This window comes from Macrotis lagotis, chromosome 7, assembly GCF_037893015.1.
Source record: "Macrotis lagotis isolate mMagLag1 chromosome 7, bilby.v1.9.chrom.fasta, whole genome shotgun sequence".
NCBI classification, from domain to species: Eukaryota; Metazoa; Chordata; class Mammalia; order Peramelemorphia; family Peramelidae; genus Macrotis; species Macrotis lagotis.
In genome coordinates, this window is record NC_133664.1 from 87312148 (window position 1) to 87334939 (window position 22792).

The 22792-nt window shown below is 35.6% G+C and overlaps 1 protein-coding gene across 3 annotated transcripts in view; it reads left to right on the forward strand.

Moving 5' to 3' along the window:
- The window catches only part of LMBR1 (limb development membrane protein 1), a 161135-nt gene that overhangs the window by 26870 nt on the left and 111473 nt on the right, over positions 1-22792 (forward strand). The window contains exons 3-4 of one of the 3 annotated variants that reach the window (XM_074193271.1): positions 1514-1553; positions 11238-11377. In XM_074193271.1, the coding sequence (XP_074049372.1) occupies positions 1514-1553; positions 11238-11377 (180 nt within the window). Of the gene's footprint in view, positions 1-1513; positions 1554-11237; positions 11378-15343; positions 16088-22792 lie in introns of those variants that run through there. The other 2 variants (XM_074193273.1, XM_074193272.1) reach the window with 2 other exon arrangements.

Genomic DNA, 22792 nt, shown 5'->3' on the forward strand with positions numbered 1-22792 from the left:
AGCCAGGAGTACCTGGGTTCAAATCCGGCTTCAGACACTTGATAATTACCTAGCTGTGTGGCCTTGGGCAAGTCACTTTAACCCCATTGCCTTGCAAAAAAAAACCCTAAAAAAAAAACCTTATGATTTTAGAGAATTGCTGGGACCTTGAGAGGTTAAGTGACTTGCTTGGGATCACAAAGCCAGGATTCGTCTTAAGTGGGACCTGAGCCCAAGTCTTTTTCATTTGGATCCCTACAACATCAGGCTGCATGGATACAATCAGTAATAGCCCCATTTTTCAGGTGATGAAGCTGACATTCAGCAAAGTTAAGTAATTTGAATGAGATCATCTGCCTAGTAAGAGCCACTACTAAGGTTTGAACCCAGGTCTTCCTGACTTCATTTTGAGCATTCTTCCCACTATAGATATCTAATACCTAGTATGATCTTGGGCTTGTGAGTACCTTATAGATATTTATTGATTAAGTAAATAGCCTTGACTAATGTTAATCTGTTGTTTTTTTTTTGTTTTGCAAGGTTATGGGGTTAAGTGACTTGCTCAAGGTCATACAGCTAAGTGGGTTTTAAGTAAGTCTGAAGTAGGATTTGAACTTGGGTCTTCCTGACCCCAGGGCCAGTGCCATACCTTTTTCTCACTGACCCTGCTCTGCAGTATTAGTTATTCCTGTACTCACACTACACCAACCAGCCCTAGATGGCAAGTTGTTGTGTTCTTCCTCTGCATTACTTTTCTCTTGTCACTGCCATCTCTTGACAAATATACCTCTTTTGATGCTTCCAGCCTCACATCACGGTGATGATTTTGATACCTGCCCCCATCTCATCCTTTTTCGAGGAGTTCAGTATTCAACAAATAGCTTTCCTTTCCTTCCTGTCTTTGTACTAGTGGGCTTCAACCCATGGTGAGGTCTCCTTTATTTTCCAGTTCTTTTTTTAAATTCTATGACTTACTCCTTTTCATCTACCTTAGATATACACACAGGTAAGGTTCATACCCTGAGTCAGAAGGGCTTGAGTCCAAATCCAACCTTAGTCACCTCCCTATTTCCCTGGCAAGTCATTCAAGCTATGTTTTCCTCAGTGTCCTCAACTGTTAATTGGAGATGACCATAGAGTCTACCTGATAGGATTGTTGTGATATTTGTTAAATGCTTAGCAAAATGCCCGACATGTAATAGCTATTTCATAAGTGCTTGTTGGCTTCCCTTTCCCTTTACCTGCCCTCTCACTCTCCCACAACCTTGTCCACAGGAGAGTTCATTTTTGGCTATACCTGGTAGCATGTGCCTTACAGTCTGAAGTTAAGTCTGTGCTCAGTTGAGCACAAATAAGCACTACTTATTTGGAAATCAATTTTTGAGTAATAATTCTTCCTGATCACACTTTCTTATATTACAAATATAATATTTTTTGTTATATAATGTTTTGTTTATAAATTGCAAATTTACAAATGTAATATTTTGTTAGGGTAAATGAAAGATTAAAATATTTTTTAAACTATTTTTTGCAGATGAACAAGAAGATGAAGATGCCATAGTCAACAGAATTTCGTATGTATATATTCAAATTTCATGATTTTTTTGACTATATTACAGAATGAGAAATAAGTCAAATTTAAAATTATACTTTGTAGTACAGACTTTACAGAAAAACAAATCGCAGATGTAAATTGGCCTTAACAGTCTTTATCCCAACCTACAAAGGTTATTATAGAAAAATATAATAGTGTCCTAATTTAAATGTACATGTATTATTGAGAGTGGATTGCATGGTCTTCAAAGCCTTTGATCTTAGGATTGGAAACCTCTTATCTACATAGGATCAAGGAAGGAAGTGGTCTGAAAGAAAAATTTTTTTGATTCTAAGAAAAGATGACATGATACATAATGAATTCCTAAGAGAGGCTGTGGTGAACTTGAAGGAGAGTTTATTCTGGGTGATTTTATTCACTTGTTTTATTGTAGGTGACTGGATCAGATGATTCTCCTGTGTTGGTATATAATATTAATGCATTATAAAATATCCTTCATTATTTTGAAGATATCAAATGGGGCTTAGGTGTCTGACATACCTTGGATAAGATTTTGTTTAATTAGAATCATTAAATTTCATAAAATAAGATTTATATAGGAAGTCTTCCGCTTTTCAGATTCTTGGAATCTCTTCTCTTCTCCCACCCCATAATAGTTGAGGAATACAGACACTCAAATAGAGTATAGTCACATACTTTCTCACATCAAACTTAAACTTTTCTCAACCACTTGTTATATCTAATGCTGGTTTTCCTTATTGTTTTTATTGAGGTCTTGTTGTCATAGCTCATTTTAGAATATATTATTTAGAAATGCTTAGTGAACCAGCTAGAAGGTGAAGTATTGATGATGAAGAACCAAGGTGGTTTTAGTAAGAACAGTTAATGCCTAACTTTTTTTTTTCTGGATAGAGTTACTATGCTATGTCTGTAGATAGATTTTGTCTAGATTTTAGCAAAATATTTAATGAAATCTCTCATGGCATTTGTAGGGAAGGAGTGGAGAGACATGAGTTTAGTTGGGTAAGATCAGAACTAGTTGAATAAATAGACCAGAATGGTTATTAAATATAGGCATTAGCTTGGAAAGAGGTCTTCAGTGGAGTGCCCCTTTGTAGTATTCTTCATGATTTGAAGAAGTCATAGATTGCATGGATATCAAATATTTAGAAGACACAAAGCTGGAAGGAGCAATAGTCAAAAAATTTTTATAGGCCAGAATATTGGGTTAACTATAGCAAAATGAAATTTAGAAGGGTAAAATCATATCCTTGAACTCCAACAATACCTTTCCCAAAATCAAGATAGCAGTTCATCAGAAAAAAATCTAGGAAATTTAATTGATGGCAGGCTTAGTATTTGGCACCTGTGTAATGTGGCAGCTAAGAAAACTAATGTCCATATAGAATGATAGGATATATGGAATGGGACTATAATCTTCATTATGAGCCATTTCTTGGAAGTATTGTGTTGAATACTAGGTGCTACTTTGATTGATAAGATATTGATAAACCAGATGGGGAAGTACCTTGAGTTAGTTCCATTTGAGGATCAGTTGTAGGAACTGAATTTAAGTTGGAGAACAAAAGACTTGGGGGCTACATGATAGTTGTCTTTAAGTATTTGAAAAAGTTAACATATGGGAAATGGCTTATATTTATTCTCTTTAGCCTCAGAGGCCAGAACTGGGCCTCTTGAATAGAAAGGTGGAAGCAAATTTAGGATTTAGGATTTACAGAAAAAAAAATTTCCTTACAATTAGAGTTGATCTTTAAAAAAGGGTACAGAGAGTTTTCCCTCACTGAAGGCCGCTAGATACCAGGTATTTATAGTGGAAATTATGTTCGGATGCAGATTGATGAGATGTGGATTGAGGAACACCTGAGTTCAAGTCCTTCTGATCGTGGGCAAGTCACTTAACCTCTCATTACCTCAGATAACTCTCAAGACTTGTTTCAGTGAAGTTGCTGGCCTGCATTAATGGAGGTAGTTTTCAAACTGGGCTCTCTCTCCTTACTAATGAAATTTCACATTTGGACCCTTTCCTTCATCCCCTTCCTTAGTGTGTATGTAATAATTTTAGTTGGTATGTAATAATTTTAGTTGGAGAATTTCACCTGAAAACATTATATATACTCTATAATACAAAGTTCATGGTAGCTTATTGAGGTAAATAGAAATTATTCCTTTACTATAAGGGGGAAAATAGTACCTAGAAGATTCATTATTCACTTCAGATTTCTCACAGATGTCATTGATAGAACTATAACTATAACCATAACTTGAAACTTTATAGTATCTAAACTGAAACAATATTCTTGGTATTATTTTTGAAGCATTTCAGTATCCCATTTCTAACCTTAATGATATTACTGAATTTCCAGGAGGTGGCGCCAACTGTGTGCCTTAAATTGTCAGGTTTCTTGGTACATTTAAATGTAATTTATCTTTTTTTTTAGGTTTTTTTTTTTTGCAAGGCAAATGGGGTTAAGTGGCTTGCCCAAGGCCACACAGCTAGGTAATTATTAAGTGTCTGAGACCGGATTTGAACCCAGGTACTCCTGACTCCAAGGCCAGTGCTTTATCCACTACGCCACCTAGCTGCCCCGTTTAAATGTAATTTATCTTAAAGAATTTTGAGGAATATATTTTATAAAGCCTTTTATTACTTTTATTTATGAGTGTACAGACTTATTTTAGTCATTAGTTAGCAAGTATTTGAGTGGTTTAAATGGGAATAAACTATTTTTTTTAAGGTTTTTGGAAGGCAAATGGGGTTAAGTGGCTTGCCCAAGGCCACACAGCTAGGTAATTATTAAGTGTCTGAGACCGGATTTGAACCCAGGTACTCCTGACTCCAGGGCTGGTGCTTTATCCACTGCACCACCTAGCCGCCCTAGGAATAAACTATTCATGAAAAATTTTTCTAAATAATGAACATTTCATAATTTAGTACTTCATAATTCTTTTTTTTTAGGTGTTTTTCTTTTTTGCAAGGAAATGGGGTTAAGTGGCTTGCCCAAGGCCACACAGCTAGGTAATTATTAAATGTCTGAGGCTGGATTTGAACTCAGGTACTCCTGACTCCAGGGCTGGTGCTGTATCCACTGCACCACTTAGCTGTCCCATGTACTTCATAATTCTTTTTAAAAACCTCTTTTGGCACTATGATGGCATATTCCAATTTCTTTTATTTAACTGGGTTATTTTTGAATTCTTTTAGCCTTTCAATTTTATTTCACCCTCTGGAAGATGAGGATAATATTTCTACTATCTATTTCACAGGGTTATGAAGAAAGGACTTTGTAAATTTTAAAGTACTCTCTCTAATAGTGGACTGTTATCATCTTTAAAGTGAGCAGGTTTAGACTATATGATTTCCAGGGCCCTTCTAACCTTATGATTCCATGACTCTCTTCTTTTACTTCTGTTATAGAGAATATTTTATTTAAAAAAATTAAGATGAATTATAATTTAATTTTATTGTTTAATGAATTTTGAATTTTTTCAATTTTTAGATAATATTGTTAGATGTGAAAAAAACAAGAAAGGAAATCTGGGTTTTGGAGAATTATTCAATCACTATTACATTAAGAGATTTTCTGTAGCAACATTCTCTTGAACACTGAATGCTGAGTCCTATTTTATTTAGTAATTCTGAAGAAAAAGGTAGAAACATCAAGCTTAGAAAATTGCACAGTAATTGTTAATTTCCTTATCACTTTAAGGTTAACAAAAGTACTTTCCTCACAACTTTCTGACATAGTTTGTCCAAAGATTATTTCCCCAACTTTGCAAATTAGAGAGTTGAAGTTCAAAGAAGTGAAGGAATCCAACTAGTAAATATTAGGACCAAGGAATCCAACTAGTAAATATTAAGACCAAGGTGTGAAATCACAGCTTGACTCCAAGTCTAGTAATGTTTCCATAATACTCTGCTGCCTCCACTAAGGCTTAAGAACTTTTGGCTAAGTTTTGCCCAAAGGTAGTACTTTTGGGGGATCATATTTATGTATTTTTAAGATATAGAAGATCCTGTCAATGTGTGATATTTTTCTTTATATCCCAGAACTGGCTTGCCTAGGAATAAAATTACTCACTCAGTTCCCACATATATCTTAGTTTTTGTTTAATTTCTCAACTAAAATGCAACTGTATTTTAGTTTAGTAAATGTACATCAGGCTTACTATTTCTACATTTTTTTTTGTCCCTGGTTTGTTGATGTTAACATGTTATTTTTATACCATTGAGGAGAGATGCTATTGTGATTGCATTATACTGACGGAAAATATTTTAAATTTACTTTGTGAACCTATTGCTTGTTAGAGGGTGTCACATGAAGCCTTTCTCTGTGCTTGTCTTTAGTGCTGAGGAATAAGTTGAGAATAAGTTGAGATAATCATAGGATATTGGACTAGATGACGTAGTCTAGATATGTTGAGAGGCAGAAAACTAAGGGACATGTGTCTACCTTCAATGTGGAATTAATGACTTGATTTTTTACTTTTGTCCTTTGTCCCATTCTATTTTTCTTCTGTTATCTCCATCCCCTTCTTCAGTGTTTTCCCATAAGCTTTGCTTCCGTCTCAGAGCAGAACAATGTCCTAAAGTTGTTAATATGCCCAGGATGACTATTGCTTAAGATGTGTCCTCAAGTCACAGTGAAGACTGGAACCCCTGGGGCCTTTTATTTAGTCCTGGTTCAACCATTTACTTTGTGAATTTGAGCCATTTGGGTTTCAATTTCATTTGTAAAATAAAAGTCTAAGCACCCTTAGTATGCTAACATTTTATTATTTGCTATGTTATTATGATGTTAATGACATATTAACTGGATTAAGTTAATTGAGCAATGAAAACTAAATTAAAAACATTTTTAAAAGTTATACTTCTTACTAGTTCTGCTTCTGTGGGTGACATTTCATCTCATAAGAGTCATAGCATGTGTGACTTGGAAGAAGTCTTGTAGATCTTCATCCAAAGACATCAAACTCTACACCAGTGAGTGGAAGCAGTCAGGATGAAATTGTAAGGAGTAAATATTGAATAAAATCAATAAAAATACAATAGAACAGATTGTTTATTCTTTTTTTTAAGGTTTTTGCAAGGCAAATGGGGTTAAGTGACTTGCCCAAGGCCACACAGCTAGGTAATTATCCAGTGTCTGAGACTGGATTTGAACCCAGGTACTCCTGACTCCAGGGCAGGTGCTTTATCCACTGCACCACCTAGGCACCTATTCTTGCTGTTCAGTTGTGTCCCACTCTTCATGGCCCCCTTTTGGGTTTTCCTGGCAGAGATATTAGAGTGGTTTGCTAGTCCTTTCTACACCTTATTTTATAGATGAGGCAAAATAAGAGTTAAATGATTTGCCCCCAGGGTCTAGTATCTGAGACCAGATTTGAACCCAGGTAGATAAGTCTTCGTAACTCCAGACCCAGTGCATTATCCACTATACCTTCTCGCTGTCCCACAGTAGAACATAAGTAATAATAATTTGTGATTTTCTGAGTCAAAATTTGCCTCCAGGGATCTATTTCTGTTTAATTTTGACACCATTCAATTCTAGTCCCATCTCCATGAGGAGTCAGAACCAGAAGGGTTATATCTTGCTTTCAGTTCTATTGTGGGTCAAAGCCAGTACTAGAAAAAGCTTTTTCAATAGTGCTAGAGGGGGTGGAGCCAAGATAGCGGTGTGAAGGAAGGAATTCCCAGAAACTCATTCCCCCACAAAACTCCAAAAGCTGTCAAATTATGACTCTAGCCAAAATTTAGAGGGGAAGAATCCACAGAAAGACTGAATGATACAATTTCCCAGTCCAAGACAACTTAGAAGTTCCATGGGAAAGGTCTGTTTCACAGGACCAGGGGTTGGGAAAAAGCTGCAGCTGCAGCGCAGCACAACCCAGGGATCACCAGGAATAACTTGAAGGGGTAGTAAGAGAACTATGCTGCACCAGGGGAGTACGGAGCTGGTGCCAGCCTCAGAGCAGCCCTGCAGTGAGAACCTGCCTACAGTGGGAATTGGGGAAGCCAGCCTGCACATCTAGAGCGCACCCCACAGATGGTAAGGGGGTCAGGGGAGCCTGCAGAAATCTCTCTGCTCTCCCTGGGGCAGGACTCTGCCATCTGCCCACACTCAGATCCAGGTTGCATTTTGGGCTTCCATACTATGATGCCTAGCAGGGACCCTTCTCACATCTCCATGGCAGAGGGGAGGGCCTATATGGTCATTCACATACCAGAGCACAGACAAAAGAGCAGTCAGAGCCTCTCAAGACCTTGGAGGATTTAAGATCCTTGTGGGTTGTCCCCACCCCCCACCCCCACCCCCCGGAAGTGTGGTAAATCAGTCATAGGTTGAAGAAATGAGCAAACAAAAGAAAAAAGAAGAATCTGACCATAGAAAATTATTTTGATCTCATGGAGGATTAACATACATTCTCAGATGACAGAATCTGTGTCCAAAACCTCCAATAGAAATAGAAAATGGGCTCAGACTATGAATGAGCTCAGAAAAGACTTTGCAAAGCAATTAAGGGAGGTGGAGGAAAAGTTTGGAGGAGAAATGAGAGCAATGCAGTTAAATCATGAAAAGAAAATCAGCAACTTGATGAAAGAAATACAAAAAAATACTGAAGAAAATGATATGTTAAAAACCAGTTTAGACCAAATGGAAAAAGCAATACAAAAAGGCAAATGAGGAAAAGAATGCCTTAAAAAGCAGAATTGGCCCGCTGGAAAAGGAGATAAAAAAGCTCTCTGAAGAAAATAACTCTTTCAAGTCCTGAATGGAATAAAGGAAACTGATGACTTTGCAAGAAATCAGAAGAAATAAAACTATTTCAAAACAGCCAAAAATTACAAGAAAATATGAAATACTTTACTGGAAACAAAACCAATTTCAAAAACAGATCCAGGAGAGATAATTTAAAAATTATTGGGTTACCTGAAATTCATGACCAAGAAAAGAGCCTAAACTTCATTTTTCAAGAAATAATATAGCAAAATTGCCCTGAGATCCTAGAAGCAGAGGATAACATAGAAATTGAGGGAATTCACTGGTCACCTCCTGAAAGAGATCCCAAAAGAAAAACTTCCAGAAATATTGTAGCCAAATTCCAAAACTCTGAAGTTAAAGAGAAAATACTAAAAACTGCCAGAAACAAGCAATTAAACTTTTGTGGCTCTACAGTCAGGATTATACAGGATCTGGCAGCATCTATATTAAGGGCTTGTAGGACTTGGAATATGATGTTCTGGAAGGCAAAAGATCTTGGATTACAATCGAGAATCAGCTGTCTAGCAAAACTGAATATTGTTTTTCAGGATTAAAAAATGGACTTTCAATGAAACAGGCAACTTTCAAACTTTCCTATTGAAACAACCAGAGCTGAACAGAAATCCTGTTCTCTCAAGTACAAGACTCTGGTGAACCATAGAGGGAGTGGATGAGAAGGACTAACTATGAGGAACTTAATGATATTGAACTGTTTGTATTCCTGCACGGGAAGAAGATATTGATAACTCATATGAATTTTCTCATTTATAAGAGCTGTTAGAAGGGGCATATACAGACAGGACATAGGAAGGAGAAGAATATAATGATATACTATAGTAAAAAGATGGAGTTAATGGGTGATAAAGGAAATTACTGGGAGGAAGGGAAAAGAGATGAAAAAGAAGCTAAGAAATTTCATATGAGTCAAGAAAAAGCTTTTTCAATGGAGTGGAACAGGGGAAGGTAAGGGGGAATGAGTGAGCCTTCAATCTCATCAGAAATGGCTCAGAGAGGAAAAAAAAACATACACACACACACACACACACACACACACACACACACACACACTTAATAGGGTATAGAAATCTATTTTACCATAGAGAAAAATAAGAAGAAAGGGATGGGATAAGGGGAAATGGTGGGGAGGGGAGGGGAAAGTAGGTGATAGAAGCGAGGGAAGATTGTGGGAGAGGGTACTCAGATACGACACACTTTTGGATGGGGCTAGGATGAAAGGAGAGAGAGAGAGAATAGAATAAATGACAGTGGGGAGGAATAAAGCGTAGGGAAATACAGCTAGTAATAGCAACTGTGGGGAAAACAATGAAGCAACTTCTCTGGTGGACTTATAAAGAAGGCAACTCATCCCAGAGACAGAGTCATTGGAATCCGAACACAGACTGAAGTACATTTTTTTCTCTCGTTATTCTTGAGGTTTCTCATCTTTTGGGGGTGGGGGGGGTTATGTTTACTCTCATAACAAGGTGATTGTAATAATATAAAGTAACAATCAAAAAATATTAAAAAAAATAAGGAGGCAAAACTGAGGGGAAAAAAACCAGTGCTAGAAATTGTGTTATTGAGTGTTCTATGCTTTTTTTGGCTATATCATATACCTTTTTTTTTTTAAGGTTTTTGGAAGGCAAATGGGGTTAATTGGCTTGCCCAAGGCCACACAGCTAGGTAATTATTAAGTGTCTGAGACCGGATTTGAACCCAGGTACTCCTGACTCCAAGGCTGGTGCTTTATCCGCTATGCCACCTAGCCACCCCATATACCTTTTCAGTACAGATGATCAATTATAGATTTTCTGTATTTATTTTTATAATTTTCATACAATATGAAAGATTCAGAAGACCACATAACTCATCACTTGTTGCTTATGAAAAGATAGTTCTGTTATTTGCCACAAGGTGGCATTGATTTCAAAGTCACCTTTTAAAGTAGGTATTTTAGGGGATGGCATGGATTTTTCATTGCTTTTACTTTTAATATATTGTATTTATTTTTAAATTCCTCTTCTAGAAGGATTTAATGGAAGATTTATTTTATTTAATAAAATTAGTTTTCATGTTGGTTATTTGTCCATTCTGCATCTGTGGTTTGTAAATATGCATACGTTCATTATTGGATAGATGCTGAGTATAGTTCCTGTTGGCAAAGCGCATTTTTCCTGAATTGACCTTTCCCCTTATTAGTACTTCTTGTTGACTGTACTTGAAACAGTTGTCATGTTGTTGTATAACTGTTACCAGACAGTTAAAACAGAATCATGAATTAAGTATTTATGCTTATTCTAAGATTAGATTTCATGTTTGCAAAGTCACGTTTCCTTTGTCTTCAATGATCAAATGATATTTCAGTATATGCCTATGTTCTTTTGGCTTCCATTTTTACATTCCACAATATTTTTGCAGAGGTATAGAGTTCCAGTGCTTAAAGGAATATTGAAATTATTTATTCCATGTCTCTATCTGCCCTAGATTTCAATTCTACCTAAGGTGTTTGACACTAACCTATCCAAATAAATGAATTTGGTGAAGATTGTAAAGATTGGAGAGGAACTGTGGGTGTCATCAATAAAACTGGCCTCAGAGCTAAGATTTGGGTTCAGGTCCTGCTTCTGACACTTGTAGCTAGCTAAGTCAGTCTGGAAAAGTCTGTTAAGCTCTCAGTGGCCAAAACAATTTTCTAAGATTGTGAGAAGGTGTGTTAATATAGAGTTTTCTCATCCCTTTATCAAAGAAATCACAAATCTAACTTTTATTCCTATCTTTTGAAGAAGGATATTTTCAAGTTCATGCAGTTTTTAAAGAATATTTTTAAAGCATATTTTAAAGCATATTTGAAAAGAATTTGCATTATAAAGTCTTTGCTTCTTTCAATCTTTGTAGTGATTAACTTTTTTTTTTCTTTTCAGGCTGTTTTTGAGCACCTTCACGTTAGCAGTTTCAGCTGGTGCTGTTTTGCTTCTTCCTTTCTCAATAATCAGCAATGAAATCCTCCTTTCTTTCCCACAAAACTACTATATTCAGTGGTTAAATGGTTCCTTGATTCATGGTTAGTATATAAATATATATATATTCACAAATGTGATTTAAAATAGATATTGTTGTAAGTTTTTTTATTCCTTTCTGTCTTTTTAAAATTGTTTCTGGTAGAAATTGAGGAAATAAATTTATTTTAGCAACTATTTCATTTTCAAGATTAAAAAATGCCAAAAAGCTTTGATGAGACTTTAATGGAACTAAAAAATCTGATTTTATATTTCAGTATTATTATTTCATCACTACTCTAAATGATATTTGTGAAAAACTTTTATTTCAGTTAGTAGTCAAATGTTTACAGTCATTACATTTTTAAAAATTAAGAGTTCCTTAAATAAATAGGTAGATTGATTTATTTAGAACCTTCTATATGCAAAAAAACTATACCAGGTAATAAGTAAAGATAAAGATAAATATACATCATAGCTACCCTTCATAAAAGGGCCATATTATCTCACCAGCTGCACTGGCACTACTGGCACCATTCCCTTCAGACAGCCCAGGACTCTGGGCCCAAGAGCCTGGGGAATGGCCAAGGCATCATCCTGGGACAGCCTGCAGCAGCCACAGCGATTGAAGCTCTAAAAAAGGAATTTCCTATCCCTGCGGTCCTTGGAGATGACGCAGCATAGAAACTGTCCTGAGAGGAGGAGGAGGAGGAATAGGTGGGAGCTGCTGCTTTGGATCATCTCCTTAGGCTCTTGGGCTTTCTGTATCTGGCTTGCATCTGAAGGGTCCTAGCTGTACTTTGTGCTCCTGGAAAGCAGGGGTGCCCCGGCTTAGGACAACATCTCATGAGTCCTCCTGGACCCTGTGGATCGATGGTGCAGAGGACAGGGCATCCTGCCAGGGTCAGGTAGACCCTTAATGCTGGGCCTGTTTCCTCACACAGCACCTCCCTTTCAGGGTTATTTTGGGAACAAATGAGTCATGTTTGTAGGCTCTTGGGACGATGCCCAGGTCAGAGTAGGTGCTTTTCCTCTTTCCTCTCCTGCCCTCTTTTCTTCCTTATCTTCCTGTTTTCTTTCCTTTCTAATATTTCAATCTCTAGGTGTATAGAACAGAGCTTCTCTGTTTCCCTAAACCTAGCCTTCTTCAGCCTTCTTCCACATTTCCCTATTTCCCTATTTATGACAAGAACACAAGCACACATCTTCTGTCAGGCCAGGTTCATGACCTTATTTTCATACAACTCCTCAGTCTTCCTCACCCTTTATAACCAGCTAGTTGCCAGAATTTGTTTTTTTAAGTTTACCACATCTCTCTCACATTTTTTTCTTTTCATTTTGTTACTTTTGGTTTTATTTCTGTGTTTTATTTTTATATGTGTGTATATATATATATATATATATATATATATATATATATATATTTACATATTGCTTCTTGTTTCAAGAGAGGTCTGTTGCAACAAGATAACAATAGTTAAGGAAACTAATAATACAGTTATATCATCTGAAAGTACATGCATTATTTATTTCACATTTGTATCGCTCTTTTCCATTTTTTTAAGGTTTTTGCAAGGCAAATGGAGTTAAGTGGCTTGCCCAAGGCCACACAGCTAGGTAATTATTAAGTGTCTGAGACCGGATTTGAACCCAGGTACTCCTGACTCCAGGGCCAGTGCTTTATCCACTGGGCCACCTAGCCGCCCCCATTTTTTTTTTTTTATGAACAGTAATCTGTTTTTTTCTCTCCCATCTTCCATACCTTTGGAAAAAAGAAAAGAAAAAATCCCCCTCAATTTTTTGCAACAAATATGCATAACTAATCTAAACTTGCTGTCACATCACTGCTGATAAAAACTCTTCTATAACTAAGTAGGTATAAGAGTTTCTTAAAAAATATTCCTTACCTTAGGGATGAATGTAGCTATACTGACCTTTAGACAATAGGCCAAGAACCCATATTCTATTTAATTTAGTAAACATGGCATACCTGCTGTGTGTATAGTACTATATTCAAAGTCTTTCTATGTTTTAGGTCCTTTGAGAATTTGTGTCTTATTGGCATAGATTTTGAGAATCTAGGGTGCTTCCACACTATAGTGAGGACTTAGACTTTTAATGAAGATCTATGGGGGAATCTGGGGGAATCTTTTTTTTCCTGTCCCATTTTCCTTTTTTTTTTTTTTAAACTTAACTAAAAGCCTTAGAGAAACCTCATATGGAACAATGTGCTTGTTGAAAGAATAGAAAGATAGGAGAGAAACTAAGATTATTTTCTCTTCTGTGCTGGATCAGAAGAAAAGTGGGTTGTGGAAAGGGAAGCATGCTGGCCAATGACTTAAGGTCCATTTAAAAACAGAAAAGATTACTTGGAGTTCTTCTTGGACATCACTCTGGAAGGAGATTTCTTTGCTTCTCCATTATTCTGATAACTCCTAACTCTGCTGTAGTTCTTGACTTTATGCCCTACCTTGCAAGACCTACCCTAAATGAATAAGAATTGTTGATATTTCTGAGCCCATTACAATAGAGGAGATATATTCCTGGCCTTTCAATTTATAATAATATTTCCTGGATGACCCCTTGTAGAAGGGTTGGTTGGTTACATTCTTTAGTGAAATTGGTTTCATTCAATAGCTTAACTGTGGTATGGTTAAATAGTCTTATTTGGACAGGCCTTTTTGTTGTAAAAGTGTATTTTGTGCCTTAGGAAATGATGTAAATAATAATAATAACATCTCTTATTTAAATAGAAGTTTCTATGTGTTAGATACTATGATATGCATTTTGTAAATATTATCTCATTTGATCCTTATAACACCTGTGGAGATAGGTGCTCTTATTATCCCTATTTTACAGTTGAAGAAATTGAGGCAGAGAGAGAGGTTAAATGACTTGCCCAGGATCACACAATTAATAAATATTTGAGGTCAGATTTGAATTCAGGTATTCCTGACTTCAGGCCTAGTGTTATATCCATTGGACCATCTAATTGCCCATAAATAAGAAATTATATGGGAGTGCCTATGATACCATGGAGAAAGAATAAAGGAGAATCATATATATATATATATATATATATATATATAAAGAAGGTCAGTATAAAGAATGATATTACTACATTAAAATCAATGTCCACATTTTTAGGAGTGAGATAGGCACACACACAATTATATTCTCAGGATGTTTTTATTTTAGCTTACCTGTTCTCTATATTTTTATAGAAACCTTAGTTTCCATACCTGTAAAATAATGCCATTGGACTCAGCGACTTTTTATATTCCTCATATCCCCAATATTTAAATTGACTATGTTATGCTTATTGGTCTTTCTTTTTTTTATGCTCTCATTTTTTGAATATTTGTACATGTCAATAAAAAAGAAATTCAGAATTTAAGGAATCTGACTTAAAAGTGGAATCATTTATAAATTGGAGATTGTGTGTCCATTTAATTTTTTTTTTAGGTTTTTGCAAGGCAAATGGGGTTAAGTGGCTTGCCCAAGGCCACACGGATAGGTAATTATTAAGTGTCTGAGGTTGGATTTGAACCCAGGTACTCCTGACTCCAAGGCCGGTGCTCTATTCACTGAGCCACCTAGCCGCCCCCCCATTTAATTTTTATAGAACATACTTCTAATGCTTTTGTAGATTTAGAAATATATAGAACTATGTCATCATTGGTTGGGTGCAGTTGGATAAAAATCAGAAAGTTTGGATGCTTTCACCTTAAGAAAGTATCATTACGGGGCGGCTAGGTGGCTCAGTGAATAGAGCACCAGCCTTTGAGTCAGGAGTACCTGGGTTCAAATCCAACCTCAGACACTTAATAATTACCTATCCGTGTGTCCTTGGGCAAGCCACTTAACCCCATTGCCTTGAAAAATCTAAAAAAAAAAAAGTATCGGGCGGCTAGGTGGCACAGTGGATAAAGCACCGGCCCTGGAGTCAGGAGTACCTGGGTTCAAATCCAGTCTCAGACACTTAATATTTACCTAGCTGTGTGGCCTTGGGCAAGCCACTTAACCCTATTTGCCCTTCAAAAAACCTAAAAAAAAAAAGGTATCATTAGTGATATGTGATATGATTTGAACTCTTAAATATCTGTAAATATCTGTGCAGGTACGGTAGATAGAGTGCTAGATCTGGAATCAGGAAGACTTGAGTTCAAATTTACCTTCAGGTATTTATTATCTGGATACCTCATTTCACCTTTGTCATCCTTGGTTTCCTCTTCTGTAAAGTGAGGATCATAACAGCCACTGTCTCACAGGGTTGTGAGGATCAAATGAGGCCTTACATGCTTGCTCCCTTGTTTTCTTTCTCTTTCCTTGGTGTGATTATTCCTTTTGCTTTTCATCTCCATGTTTTCCCATAAATCTTCTGCCTCCCAAGAAGATATAGAGGCTAGTGTTCTTTCGTTCACTTGTCTGTCTACACAAACTTCAGAAAAGATGCATCAAGTTCTCTTAATCCTGTTCTATGCCAAGCTATCTTTTCTTTATGTAGGGCAATGATTTCCTATAGAATGCTTAGCTCTATGAATTACATTTATGACTAAAGGGTTTTTATACATATCCATCTTCTCTTTTCTGCCTCCGTTTTCTACTCTTGTTGACTGTGGGATCTAATGGTAAATGTACTAATTTGAGGAGAAGACTGGTTTTTGAGTCTTTGTCACTCACTAGCAATATGTATAAAGCATTAACCTCTCCCACTCAGAATAGGTTTCCTTATCTTAATAGGTGTGTGAAGACATGCATTATCTCCCACCGGGGTAAGTATCAAATGAGAAAATGTATATGAAAATGCATGAATTGACATACTATTGAAGGAACTGAATCATATTAATCTTGAAATTCTCATTATAAACAAAATTAGAAAAACAATTTCAGCTAAACGAAAGGATAGCACATAGATTTGGAATTGGTTTTGTCAGGAAGACAAATGAAACAAGAAATGTCATTTCATGGAGAATTTAGCCACTATGTATTTAAGTACTTATATTAAGAATTTGCCAAAAGACCCCATGAAAAAAATTTGTGCCAAATTCTGTTATAGAGAATGAAAAAGAAATATTGTAAAAATTATATTAAAACTAATACAAAGATAGAGAAATGAATAAAAATGAGAAAAAAGATAAAATATTTAATTAAAAACTCCAGTATAACCTATTTAAATGTTATTGACACTGAAAATTGGAAGATAAATGGAAGAGAAGGCATTGACATCTCTTACAACAATTTCATTCCAAAATTTAAGTGTTATAAATCTGTTAAGACCAAAAGAACTTCTTCAGTAAATATTTGACTTGCTTTTTAAGTGGAGAGAGATGGCATTTAAGGTCTTTACATAGTTTCAGTTATAAAGTTATCTGTAGAAGAGAGTGTTTTGAAAAAAGAGTGAAGAATTATAACCAGATTTGCCTCCAAAAACAGTGAGAAGAAATGGAGAGAAATCAATTTAAAGAAGGCAAGAGAATCATTGAAACAGAACCATGCTAAGAACATTTAGAGCTCAAATTCTAAGAACAATGAGAAAAATGGAACAGTTTAGCAAAGATATTTAGAATAAACTCTTTTTTTTCATCACAGATAAGTTACCACATCAATATCACAGACCCAGGTGTGCTTATATAGAGGATGGTAAACATGGTCCTGAAAAAACACAAAACAAAAGATTAGAAAAGGAACTGGACCAGTACAAATATATATGAAGAAGGCCTAAGCTAGATAAGACAGATTAGTGAGGGCATTTGAGAAATTGGTTCTTAAGATACTGAAGCATGGGAATATACCAAAGCATGGTTAAAAACTTGCAAATCTTATTATTACTCAAATAAGGCAGTCATAAGAGAAATAACTACTAATCCATTTGCTTGTTTATCCATCCTTTTCCCTCTGAGAATCACATACATATGTATTGAGGGCTTCCAAAACATATTTATTGATTGAATAGCTATATCACTAAGGGGCCAAGCAGATTTTTAACAACTGTATTCCTTGTTCGAACATATCTTTGCTATTCCAAAGTTTTCTGTGAGATTATTAGAATACAAGATCCTAGTGTGTTTGTGGATTGTTGACTTATTAAAACCATTAATCTCCAGTAAAGAAAAATGCTGATTTTTGAGACTCTCTCTCAACAAGCTCTCTCTCCTAATATATTTATAACACATAAATTTTGTAATGAAATTGTTGTAGATATCAACTTATCTTCCATTTATCTTCCAAATTTCAATATCAATAACTTATTTAAATAGATAAAATTGGAGTTTTTAATTGGATATTTTATCTTCTCAGTTTTATTCATAGAAGATTGCTTATATGAAAGCACATGGTGCTAAGGTCTCAGATGTATTGTAAAACTTAAAGATAAAATATGACAGTGACTTGGTCTAACGATCTTGGTCTCACTTGAATCAAAAATCTAATTAGTCTTCCTTCAGTAGAAAACTTAAATCATTTGTAGGGAATTATCTCTATATGCTAAGACTTAAGGTCTTTTAAGAAGCTTTCTTTAATTGTTTTGACAAAAGTAAGAATTGAGTAAGAGTACTTTTTACATATGACAATTTTAAGAGGTAACTTGTTTATATTGAAAAGAGGAATTATTAGAGGGGGAAAATAGTAGTTAAGGAAGAATAAATTGGTTTGGGGCACATTCTCTCCAGAGGTGTACCTGAGTTTTACATTATTATTTTCTTCGTTAAATAAAATCCTCTGAATTTCAACTACATACCTTCATTTTACTGTACTGTGGAATTTTGTCTTATTCCATGATTACTATAAATATAAATTGAAATTTTCTTAGATAAGAGAGAGTTTTCATCCTGACTCAGGTCCTCCTAACTCCAGGGCTGGTGCTCCATCCAGTGCTGCCCCTATGCGCCACCTAGCTGCCCCTGGGAATTTTCATTAAAACTCTCTCCAAGTAAAAATACTTATGTATTAATAAATTGTCTTTGGCTTGAAATGAAGAGTATAGTTTGTCGTCCCCCCCATATATGAAAGTATAAATAAAGTCCAAATAAATAACTTTGATTTTTCTCATTTTGATATTCAGTAAACTAAGAAGTAAATATTCTCTTTTTTCATCTTCAGTTAGAGTCCAAGTAGTAGTCATATTACCTCTGATTTGGCCACATCCTTCAGATGATCCTGTTCAGAAATCCACAGCACAATAAAATTGGAGGTGTAGTTGGTTTAGGGCAGATACTTTCTCCAGAATTGCATTTATTAATCTCTTACTATATTTCAGGCACTGTGCTACACACTTCACAAATATCTGCTATCCATGCACTTTCAGCACTTCTGGAGGAAAGATCCCCAGTGAGAAACTAGAATGGAGAGTTTCATTACTTTTCTCACATTACTCCAGATTGTTTTCTAAAATTGTCAGACCAGTTCACAGTGTGTGAATGGTTCCATCCTCTCCACAATTGCCGAATTCATATTCCTAAAGAATAGTTCTGACCCCATCATTTCCTTACTAAAGAATTCCATTGACTCCCAGTGCCTAGCAGAATGCCCAGCATGTCCTATCTGCTTAATGACTATTTGACTGACTGACTCTTGCCTCTAAGAGAAGATCTACATTTCTGTGTTTGGCTTCTGAAGAAGCCCTTCCCAATCTTTCCTGCTCCTAGATTGCTCATTCTTTTCTTTCACACTGACCTACTTGTGGTTCCCGTATACAACATTCTCCTTCCCACCATCATTCCTTAGGACAAACATTCCTTCATCCTTCTTGTACTCTCTCCTTAATGCGATCTCCTACAAGAATCTGCTCCTGATCCCCCTCATTCTAGTTGCCAGGACTCTTTCTCAAATTCTTTTTTGTCTATTTTATATCTATTTATTTTCTGGGTTAATGTTGTTTCGCTTTACTACAGTGTAACTTCCTTGAGTGTAGCTTCTGTTTCATTTGTGTTTTATCATCCCTAGTGCTTAGCCTAGTGTCTCATACTTCATAAATACTCATTGAATAAATGAATGATAAATGATATTAAAGAGTTACATTAATTACATTTCTCTTATAAGTTGTTTTTAGAGCATTCAAAAATATGATTGTTGATATGTTGAGATGACATTTCTTCTGAAAACTACCAGCATAATTACTAAAAAGACAAATATGTATAGAAAAATGAAAGCTTGATTGATCATGTATCAGAAGATGAATATGAAAGTATGTTAGAGTCCTGTAAGAATGGTGAACTAAAATCAGACTAATTTGAATTTGACCAAGAAAGCTACTAATAGCAAAAAAGGTTCCCCTCCTTTTTTCTCTTCTCCAAGACTAAAAGATTAGAGTTATAGGACTGTTGTTGGAGGTAGAAGATAATATGTGATAAAGAGGAAAGAATTGCCTTCTTATTTTGCTCTTGCTTTATTTGCCAAAGAAATGGTCTTTGAATTAGAAAGGACAGTGAAAAAATGGAGATCGTGTGGATAATGATGGTTTATTGTAAAGAATAGCTATAATGAAGAAGAGCACTTAAGATACCTCAGAGGAGACAAAACCCGAGAGAAACCAATAATAAAACCTCCTAGCATCAAAATATCTGTCTATCTGTCTGTCTGTCTGTCTGTCTGTCTGTCTGTCTTCTCACAGTTTAGAAAATAGCCTTTTTTATAGACTTTTAAAAGGAAGATAAATTTGATCTCACAGATACCATTTAGACTGATTGGAAGGAGAAACTTAAGGTTGGAATATGCCTTAGAATGTATATGCCTGGTTTAAAAGAAAAAGGAAACCTAAAAGAGGAGCACAATATTATTTTTAAGAAGCTATTTTCATATGAGGAATATCAGGAACCAGAAGAGTTCCAAATACTGTAGAGAGCATTTGGATGAAAATCAGTGAGGAAAAACATTTTTTTTTCATTGTAGTACTATTTGTATGAACAGAAGAGCAAGAGATAATAAGTTTAGGGAAAAGATTGCTAGAGTAATATAGAGCTATAATGTAGTGTTGCTATGGAACATCAGCTCTTCAGGCCTCTCTTGGAGTTGTCTTTCTGCAAAGAGCAGAACATCTAAAAATTTCTTGACTTGGCATCAGAAAGAACCAGCAAAGGGAAATTCTAATCTTCACCTGCTTCTCAGTAGCAAGTAAGAATCTTAGAAATGAAGTGACCACCCCCTAAGTTTCACATTCAAAGGAAAATTATTCCAATAAGGAGGGAAAATACAATTTTTCTGGAAACTGATTTTAAAAAGAAAGGAACAGAAAATAGAAATAAGACCTGATAACAGGGAGGATTGTAATAGTGTAGGACAGTTCATCAAAAGTGTTAAGAATGCTGAAGCTCAGAATGAGCTGAGACTGGCTGGGGAAATTAAGGATGAAACAAAATAAAACAACTTTTTAACTATTGTGGGAGAAAGAGGATGATCAAGGAAAGCCTAGACTGATAATAGAGTTAGATGAATTCAAAACTGTTTGAATGACCATAAAGAGTTATTTATGATTTCTAATTGAGTATTGCAAGAATCTGTGGTTGGGCATGTGCTATTTAATATTTTTATTAATGACTTTTATTAAAGGCTACAGGAGTAGAATCATGGCCATCAAAACAATCTTGACTTGCAAAAACATTGAACTGAATCTAAAAGATGAAATTCAAGAATGGTAAATAAAGTTCATTTGAGTGCCAAAAAAATCACCTTCATTGGTATGGAAGTATGGTTAGACCACAGTTCTGAAGAAGATCTGGGGTTTTAGTGGATTGTGAGCTCAGTGTAAGCTAATAGTGTGCAATGTCAGCCGCAAAACCTGTGGCAATCTTAGCCTGCATTAAGAGAGATACTGCTTCCAGGAATAAGGCGATGATAGTCCCATTGTTAACCCTTCATTTGGAAGCTGGTATGGTAGAAGAAGAATTATATTTATTCGGTTTGTTCCCAGAACACAGTAGTAGGAATAGAAGAAGTAGTTAGAAGTTGCAAAGAAGTAAATTTAAGCACAATCTTAGGAAGAACTTAGGAAGAACAATTAGAGTGATCCAAAAACGAAGTCATCTACTTTACAAGGAATGGATTTCCCTTCTCTAGAGTTCTACAACTTTTCAAGTAAGGGCATTCAAAGTGTACCTTGTTAGGTATGCGGTTTGGCAGATTTTTTGTTGGACTAGTTGGGCTGTGATATCTTTTCTGAGATTTTGTTATTTTTTGAAACAAGAAGTGTATGCTAAGAAAGAATTCATACCCTTTTTCAAAAAAAATTTTTATTTGTGGCAAAGGGATTAAGTGACTTGCCCAAGGTCACACAGCTAGGTAATTATTAAGTGTCTGAGACTGGATTTGAACTCAGATCCTCCTGACTCCAGGGCTGGTGCTCTATCCACTGTACCATCTATCTGCCCCTGAATTCATACCCTTTTAAAACATTCCTATGAGGGTAAATCTGCGTCCCACAATTGTGAAGGTTTTGTACAAGGAACAGATAGATATACTGTCAATCCTCAACATCTGCATGTTTAACTTTTGTGACTTAAAGCTTCTGCTTGAAATAACTTCATTTTCACTTTTTCATTGGCATCCCCACACATTCATGGCTATATGCAATAGGGAAAAAGATGAGAGGCATGATGGGCACAAGTCTATGGAGCTGCTGATATCCTAGTAGATATTGTGAAGAACTCCCTAGCTTTTTTTTTTTTTAATACATATTTTGCCTTTAAAGCTCAAGTTTTGGGCAGCTAGGTGGCGTAGTGCATAGAGCACCAGCCCAGGAGTCAGGAGGACCTGAGTTCAAAACTGACGTTTAGACACTTAATAATAATTGCCTAGCTGTGTGACCTTGGGCAAGTCACTCTTAACCCCATTGATTTAAATAAATTAAAAGTTAACAAAACTCAAGTTTTATATTGAAATTATGCTTCAAAGTGTCATGTAGGTCCTTTGGGCTCTGAGGTTGTATTGAGACCTCACCTGTTTCAATATCTTCGGATAGCAGGGACTCAAATCCTACCCTTTCCTTGGTTTTCAAAGGGTGACCAGGGTAGAGCAGTTCACAGCAGCAAGTATGTTGTCTTCATGCTGCTAACACATGGAAGGCAAGATTCAGGTGAAAAAATGTTTTCATTATAAGAATTTTATTTGCCATATTTATGTAACTGTATATTCCATGTGTTATAAACGGTGAATTTTGTCTGAAATCAATGTTTTTTTATTGATACATCAGCACAAAAGGTCACAGAATTCTGGAGAATTATTCATGAGAAAAAATGTTTTGCATGTTACTGATTTTATTTCATGTATTACATTTTATGGATTATTTTGTGATTTCTATGTTAGGAAAAATGCATATTATCAGAATTCATATTTTATTTATAAAGAATTATATGCAGTAAAGTGTATTTTCCACAATTTCTAGTGGAAGATTACAGATTTGGTGATCATGGGACCTTAACTCCCTTTCTCCCATTGATTCCATATATCCACATTAGTGTTTCTGACTTCTCTGTTAGTTTTCTAGG